We start from the raw sequence: 8,978 nt of genomic DNA on the forward strand, positions 1-8,978 counted from the left end.
TGCAAACGCGGAGCCGGTTCCGGTCCTTACCTTAGCAGATTAGACAGGGGCAGGGGTCCGGATCCACCGCCCAGGATCCCTCCTTTCCTGCCAGACAGGAGTTTCTCCACCAGAGCCACATTTCCAGTGCGAGCAGCTTCCAAGAGCTCCTGGTCCTTCCCCATAGTCTCTCAACGACTCCCTCTCAGAGTCCTTTCCCTCTTCGGGTCCTCCTCCCCGCCCACCCCCACTCCCCACAAATCCAGAGCCCTCCCCGCCCCACCCGAAGATAATGCCAGAGCTCCAGCCCCGTGAGAGCCCTGCAGCCCCCAGCCGGGAACACTACTCTCCGCTCCTCTTCGGGGCGCAGCTTTTACAACGAGGACCAGACCATGTCTTGGAACAGGGTCTGGCTGAGCTGGGAGCCGCGACGCGCCCCCACAGCCACTCCCCTTAATTCCCGAGGCCTCGTTCCCGCGGGTGGGGTGTCAGGGGGTGGGGACCGGAGATGCTTTTTGAGAAGCGGGAGGAGGATGCTGAGGGCTGAGGAGGTCGGAGGAGGAGGAGACGGAGACCGTCCTCGCCTGAGCGCGAGCGCCGCGAACGCCCGTGGCGGCTGCGGCCCGCGCACCCTCGCGCCCCGGCCCGGTTCTCCTCGGCTTTTGCGCCTGGCCCGCTCGGCGGTTAAGGCGGCGGCGTCCGCGGGCCGCGGCCCGCGGCTGAGAGGAGCGCGGCGGCTACGGCTCCGGCGGCCGCGGCCCGCGCCGAGGCCGCGCGGTGCGGCTGAGCTGCGGCGGGCGCGTGCCGAAGGCGGCGGCGGCTGCGGCGGTGGTGGCGGAGGCGGCTCCGGCTCGGGTAGGGCGGGCGGGCGCCCGGGTCCGCCGGCGGCGGCGCGGAGGCCCGGCGCGCGGGGCGGCGGGCGCGCGGGGGGCGTGTGAGCGCCGGCAGGTGCGGCCCGCGAGTCGGTCCGGGGGAGGGGGCGCGGGGGGCGCGGGGCGCGCGGGGGGCGGGGGCCGAGCGGGGGGCGGGGCGCCGGGACGAGACTCGGTTTTCGTGGGCGGGGACCCTCCCTCCTCCAGTCTCCTTGGGAGAGGTTTAACCGTGTGAGGACTGGAGTTCTCCCGGCCTCTGCGACTCCCCAGCCCGGCGGCCGCCGGCGCCACGCCTCGGGTCAGTCACGACGCGTGAGGAAAATCCTCCATGACCGGGATGCGAGGCCGGTGATGCTGGGGAGAAGCCCTCCTGCCACCGCTTGTGTCGGTGTCCAGGCGACTGGACCGGCTTTTCGTCCGTTCGTTTACCTGCCTGAGACCTGCCCTTGTTTTAGTTTAGTTTCAGTGGCCCTGGCCACTGAATGGTTTGTGACTGTTGCAGTTTTTCTAGGGTCTTTCATCAGCCCTCTATTTCAGTTGGGCTTTGAGGATCTGCTGACTTGTGGAAATACCAGGAAAAAGGCTCTCATTGAAAATTCCTCCACATTCACACTGGGAAAAAATACAAATGAGCACGGATTAGAGATCCACTTTAATTTGCATATTCATCAGCAATTCATTGTGTATGGTTGGCTTGATTTTGTTAGCTGCTCTCCTTGCCCGCGATGGAGAGCACGCATATATTTTCTTTCGAAACTTCCTGTAACACCCTGTGCTTTGCCTTGCCCTTGGAATAAACTTCATAAATGTTAACTTGTTGATAATCAGTTGGGAGGAAAGGGACATAAGAGGCACTTTCCTCACAACTCAATGAACTGGATATTACTACCATATATCCATTTTGGTAATGAGGAAATATTGGGTCAAAGCGTTCAATAAATTTTTCAAGATGCTGCACAGTAAGTGGCTGAAAGAATTGGACCACAGAACTGACTCACTGACTCCCAATGCACCTTACTGCCCACATGAAAAAAGTAAATGGACAGACAATAATGATCAAAGACATTTCAGGAGCAGTTACTAGGGACCAGGTACTATTCCGCTTTTCATCTGTTGTCTTAACCTTGTAACAATACCATGAGATGGATACCACTTTTATCTTTAAGATTAGGAAACTGATTAGCTCAAAATTATGGGGCTAGAAAGTGAGCCAAGATTCAAATACAGGACTGCCTGCTACAGGCAGAAATTTTAAGTAAATAATTGGAAAAAACTTAAAAGACTTTCAGGGATAAGCAACAACAAGTGTAGTTTTAAAATTTTTTTATGAAATTTAGTATTCTGCGATTTTATTTGAATGGCTCAAAGTATTAGATATATTATGGCTAAAGGAAGTAGATTTTGAGCTAGTGGTTTTTGTTTTTTAATCTGTTATAATAGTAAGATGATATATGATAATAATATGATCTCTGACATACTGGGACTAGCACACCAGTTAAAGAAACAAGAGGTAAGGAGCCATTAATTTCATTTTGAAAATGGCATGGAGAAATCCTTCTTCCACTTTCCTGATGTTGCCACCTAAGCAAAACACATCTTTCCCAGAATAGACTGTAAGTATTCAGTTGGTCAGAGCTAAAAGTAACCTGCAGTTTTGACAAGCAACAACAGTTAATCATGGCTGAGTTAGTGATCAAGAGGGTTAACCCCCAATGGGAAAACCATTAGTAATGATTTACTAAAAGTCAGTTCCACTGTTTCATATACCCTAGTGGTATGTATGTGATATTCAAAGCCAGTTTTCAACTCCAAACTCTTTGTAGTTACATCATTGTTCCTTGTTGAAGAGGACAAAGGCTTGACTGCATGGGAACTAACATGAAAACAAAAAGTGAAAACATTCTTCCAAAAATCTGAAGAGGCCATGGACTTCCCTGGTGGTCCAAAGGTTAAGAATCTACCTGGCAATGCAGGGGACACTCCCTGCAGGGTTCAATCCCTGGTCCCGGAAGATTCCACATGCCCTGGGGCAACTAAGCCAGTGCGCTTCAAATATTGAGCCCTCAAACCTAGAGTCCACAGTGAGGAATTGGAGAAGATAATGTCGCATGGCATCAAGTTAGCAACTGAGCTAAGACAGGATAACTCTGTGATTTAGGGAGTAGATTTGGAAAGTATCTGCTTTCTCTCCACCTTGAGCTCTATAGTTACTCTGTGTAACTGGGACTATGACAGGCTGTGGGACAGAAGTTAGCAGCTCCAGGCTACAAAATACTATGAAGATATTAGACATCTGAATAGAACACCAAGTTCTAAGTTTCTGCATTCTATTTAAATTTGTCTCCTCATGCCTATATGGCACAAATTCTGCCCTTCATTATCTTCCTGAGGAGACCCAGACATCAAGCATGTTAGCCGCTGCCGCTGAGTCACTGCAGTCGTATCTGACTCTGTGCGACCCCATAGACAGCAGCCCGCCAGGCTCCCCCGTCCCTGGGGTTCTCCAGGCAAGAAGACTGGAGTGGGTTGCCATTTCCCTCTCCAATGCATGAAAGTGAAAAGTGAAAGTGAAGTTGCTCAGTCCTGTCCGACCTTTAGCGACCCCACGGACTGCAGCCTACCAGGCTGCTCCATCCATGGGATTTTCTAGGCAAGAGTACTGGAGTGGCTTGCCATTGCCTTCTCCGAAGCATGTTAGCAGTCTTTCTAAATTTATGGTTATGATTATTGAAGGCCATGGAATGTGAATCACCCATCTTCTCCAAGTTCTAACCAACTGAGAGTAGACATAAGGAATCAAATGAGCATCACATTAGAGTATCATCTATCAGAAGTTTTTTCCTCTCTAGGGAAATTTGATGTGGAAAAATAAGAGCTCCTCCAAGATCATCATGGGCTTCCCTGGTGGCTCAGCAGTAAAGAATCTGCCTGCTATGCAGAAGATGCAGCTTTGATCCCTGGGTCAGGAAGACCCCCTGGAGAAGGAAATGGCTACTCACTCTAGTATTCTTGCCTGAGAAATCCCATGGACAGAGGACCCTGGTGGGCTACAGTCCATGGGATTGCAAAAGAGTTGGACACAACTTGGTGACTTAACAAAACAAGATCATCACATCACATAACATTCCACCACTATCCTGCAGATTCTATCATTAGCTTCCTCCTCTCTCAGAGCCCCCCTGCCTGTGTGCTTCTACCTTTGAAAACCTGTATTCCCTACAGGTGACCCAGTACACAGCCCACTGAAAAGTGTAGTCTTGTCTCCAAACTATTTTTCCTCACATAAAGAAACCCCTGAATTCCAAAAATAATTTTTCACCATCTCTTTTTATTTCCCAGTGAGGAAAAGGGCTCGCATCCCAATAAACCTATTATGCAATCTCTCAGAGGGGTGTCTAAGAAGACACAAAGAACACAGTGTCCACTTTTGGAATCTCATCTCTCTCAAGGGCTAATCTCAACCTACCTCATTCTTATACCCCATCCTCTATTTCTATCTCTCTCCTACACATGGGTCACAGACGTTTTTGGTAAAGGGCCAGAGAGTAAATATCTTCAGGTTTATGGGCACTATCGCACTACACTCAGCTCACCATTGTAGCATGAAAGTTCGTGTGTGTGCTAAATTGCTTCTGTCATGTTGACTCTTTGCGACCCTATGGAATGTAGCCTGTGAGACTCCTTTGTCCATTGGATTCTCCAGGCAAGAGTACTAGAGTGGGTTGCCATGCCCTTCTCCAGGGGATCTTCCCAACCCAGGGATTGATCATGCATCTCTTATGTCTCCTGCATTGGCAGGCAGGTTCTTTACCACTAGTACCACCTGGGAAGCCCTGTAGTCATAGGCAATATTCAAAACAAATGAGTGTGGCTGTGAACCAATAAAACTTTCTTTCTGGATACTGAAATGTGAATTGTGTATACTTTCCATGTGTCACAAAATTTTCTTTTGACTCTTTTTAACCATTTTAAAATGCAGAAACCATCCTTAGTTTACTGGCCATATAGGCTATGGGTAGGATTTGGCCCATGAGCCATAAGCTCATTTAGGAATGACTTATTCTAAAGCCCCTTTATGGGATTCTACTTCTTTGCTTGGCCTGATTGTTTAGAAGGGGGAGAAGGGCAGGAGCCTAGAATCAGATTATCCCCTGAGGCAGCCAAATATTCCCAGTTTAGGCATAAGAGGAACCCTTCCCATCAGCAAATCCTCTCTAATTCTCTTCTATCTCAAGGAAGATCCTTTCTTGAAGTGAAGGCTTGTCAATAGAGGACACATTTAAACTGAGGCTTGAGAAATACATGGCAAAGGGAAGCAGGAAGTGAAGAAAGAGTGTTCCATGCAGAAAGCTGTTTGGGAATCAGTAGGTAGAATTACTCTCAGAACTAAATCCCTGTCACCTCCTGCCATCTTTTACCTTACCTCTGTTTCTACCTTGTTTTATTCATTCATATCTCCCAATCATGCTTGCATTGTTTATGAAAATTAAGTTTGTTATTGTTGAATGATCTTAATTTCAAAATTAAAGTATTTATAAACACTTTTTCTAAAAATAAAGTTGCTTTTTCACTTGTATATGGTCTCTGATTCCTTTTTAACTGATGATATTTGCCCACTTCAAAGGAGTTTCCCTCTTTCTTTACATGAAAAACACCAAAATAAATAAACCATGGCTTGTTCATTTTTAAATATCTATGTATACATTATGGATCAATGAATAGGAATGGGAGTTAGCTGCATGGAACAACTTAAAAACAAAGCTAAGCTGAATATGAAAAAAATGAATGGTTAATTCTAACTATAATCGTCCAGCATACATATGCTTTTTAATTCTCTTACACTAACAAAGAAACATGTGCAACCCATTCTCTATTTATTTGCCACAATCCAAAGTCCTCCCACCTTCCATATTCATGGACCAGCTTCTTCCTATTACCCAGCTGAGGTCCAAGCCTGCCAACTGGGGGACCAAGCTGGGCTGGATTTGCAGCCAAGAACAGAAGGGGAGTAATTGTGAGATTTTCCTGGACTCAGTAGCTAACATTATCTGACTAAATGTGTCGTCTTCTACATTGGTACCTAAATGCTTTCCAAAGCACTTTTCCCACAAATTACAGTTTTATAATTTAAATACACACAAACATACAATAGAACTGTGGTCAGAAGACCTGGGTTTCTATCGTAGTGCAACATCTTCTTAGAAGCCTTCTAGAGCCATCACCAGTCCATAGAGAAGAGTAATACATACCTTTACAAGTATGTCAGTTTGTTACCCGGCTGCAACAAAGTACCACAGACTGGGTAGCTTAAACAAGAGAAATTTATTTCCTCACAATTCTGGAGACTAGAGCCTGAGATCAAGTTGAAGGCAGTGCTGGCTTCATTTGAGGAGTCCTTCTTTGGCTCATAATAGCAGTCTTCTTCCTATGCTTCACACAGTCTTCTATGTGCCTATGTCCTAATCTCTTCTCATGAAGACACAGGTCATATTTGGTTATGGCCCATTCTAATGATCTCACTTCAACTTAACTACTTCTTTAAAGACCCCATCTCCAAATACAGCCACATTCTGAGTTACTGGGCCTTCAGTTCAGTTCAGTTCAGTCGCTCAGTTGTGACCGACTCTTTGCGACCCCATGAATCACAGCACGCCAGGCCTCCCTGTCCATCACCAACTCCTGGAGTTCACTCAAACTCATGTCCACCGAGTCGGTGATGCCATCCAGCCATCTCATTCTCTGTCGTCCCCTTCTCCTCCCGCCCCCAATAACTCCCAGCATCAGTCTTTTCCAGTGAGTCAACTCGTCGCATGAGGTGGCCAAAGTATTGCAGTTTCAGCTTTAGCATCAGTCCTTCCAATGAACACCCAGGATCGATCTCCTTCAGAATGGACTGGTTGGATCTCCTTGCAGTCCAAGGGACTCTCAAGAGTCTTCTCCAGCACCACAGTTCAAAAGCATCAATTCTTCAGCGATCAGCTTTCTTCACAGTCCAACTCTCACATCCATACATGACCACGGGAAAAACCATAGCCTTGACTAGACGGACCTTGGTTGGCAAAGTAATGTCTCTGCTTTTTAATATGCTATCTAGGCTGGTCATAACTTTCCTTCCAAGGAGTAAGCGTCTTTTAATTTCATGGCTGCAATCAGCATCCGCAGTGATTTTGGAACCCCAAAAAACAAAGTCTGACAGTTTCCACTGTTTCCCCATCTATTTCCCATGAAGTGATGGGACCAGATGCCATGATCTTTGTTTTCTGAATGTTGAGCTTCAAGCCAACCTTTTCACTCTCCTCTCTCACTTTCATCAAGAGGCTTTTGAGTTCCTCTTCACTTTCTGCCATAAGGGTGGTGTCATCTGCATATCTGAGGTTATTGATATTTCTTGCGGCAATCTTGATTCCAGCTTGTGCTTCTTCCAGCCCAGCGTTCCTCATGATGTACTCTGCATATAAGTTAAATAAGCAGGGTGACAATATACAACCTTGACGTACTCCTTTTTCTATTTGGAACCAGTCTGTTGTTCCATGTCCTCAATATATGAATTTGGAGGGGATACAATACAGTCAATAAGAGGGTTGATGAATGTTTTGAGGATCAGATTGAATGAGATCAAAAAAGTGAAGGTATTTGGCTCTTAGTAGATATTTGATAAATGCCAGTTAAACCTAAACAAGTAATTTTTAAAGTATCCATTTTATATCATTATTTACTACAATTTTATAGTATCTATATCTAATGCAATATTGTCCAGAAACATCTGATGTTGAAGATAGATTTTAAATAAGAAATCTATACTTCTTATAGGGATGCACAACTGCAATCCTATAATAAAGTAATTCAAAACTCTTGAGTTAATTCTTTTGCTGCCTTTGAGATTCAGCAGTAACCAGGGAGAAATTACTTCCCTTCAGTATCCATGTGATCATACTGCTCATGAAGATCATAAAAATGTTCTCTTTGGGGGAGTTCTGAGTATTTTAAACATCCTAGTAATTGGAGTTAATTTTCTTCAAGGCCCTGTATCTAAAGAGTCAAAATTTTATAGTTTGAGAGTTTGACTCAAATCCAAGATGTATCTAAATGTGTATATATGTGTTTCCTGTGCATGTAGAAAAACTGTAAAATTAGAAAAATCCTGTGGTAATACTAATAAATACTTTAATAATCAATAAATGCATTATTACTGTAATTCATACATAAAAAAATAGATGAAACTCTCAATACTTTTGAAGGGACTAGTCTAGGCAGGGGCTTCCCGGTGACTCAGCAGTAAAGAATCCGCCTGCAATGCAGGAGACCAGGTTTCTATCCTCAGGTTGGGAAGATCCCCTGGAGTAGGAAATGGCAACCCACTCCAGCATTCTTGCCTGGGAAATCCCATGGACAGAGGAACCTGGCAGGCTATAGTCCAAAGGATCACAAACAGCTGAACACAACTTAGGGACTAAACACCAACAGTCTAGGCAGGAAAGAGAAAAGATAAGGACCTCTCCAATACTTTCATCACTGAATTACTTTTCTTAAAAACTATCAGCTCCAGTTTTATGATGATTTTTGGTAGCTATGAATCATTCATTTAATAAACAAATATCACATATACTAATAGAAAAATACAGATATCACTTGACTCAAGTAAGTTTGCTCTATGATTCTTAGTGAAGGAGAAAAAAGAAATCAATTACAGAACCTGCAACCTGAAGCAAGCATTTCACTTGTATGTTTCACTCATGTTGGAATATATTGTTTCAGGTGAAGGAAACTACGTGCAAAGTAGATGGCTGGAGCCCAACTTGATAAGAAAATATTGTAAACACCTAAAGTCTAGAAAAAAGAGAAAAAATGAAATTACTTTCTAGTATCTATAATTATAGAGACAGCATGGAGAAAATTCCAGAGAGTCCAGGGAATTTGGGAAGGATAGGAAATACTGAGCAATTCAAACTGCTAGAGTAGGTAGGGACTCAGTGAACTACTTCTCTGAAAACACTGTGATAAAGATCAGCACATTAAAAACACCCCCCACATAAAACTTTTAAAACTCATTCTTTTGTATACTCTCTTCTCTAGATATACATCACTTATACTTGTAAGAATGTGACAAGATCAAACACCAGAAAATCC

At 44.8% G+C, this 8,978-nt stretch overlaps 1 protein-coding gene across 1 annotated transcript in view; it reads right to left on the reverse strand.

Moving 5' to 3' along the window:
- The window catches only part of LOC148777644 (ankyrin repeat and sterile alpha motif domain-containing protein 1B-like), a 573,212-nt gene extending 572,984 nt beyond the window's left edge, over positions 1 to 228 (reverse strand). Inside the window, exon 1 of the mRNA XM_088837030.1 lies at positions 31 to 228. Within this exon, the coding sequence (XP_088693156.1) occupies positions 31 to 164 (134 nt within the window). The 5' untranslated portion in view covers positions 165 to 228. The remainder of the gene's footprint in view (positions 1 to 30) is intronic.
- Between the last annotated feature and the right edge of the window lie 8,750 nt (positions 229 to 8,978).

Source organism: Moschus berezovskii, chromosome 6 (genome assembly GCF_049115385.1).
Source record: "Moschus berezovskii isolate FMDL1 chromosome 6, NW_MosBer_1.0, whole genome shotgun sequence".
Taxonomy (NCBI): Eukaryota; Metazoa; Chordata; class Mammalia; order Artiodactyla; family Moschidae; genus Moschus; species Moschus berezovskii.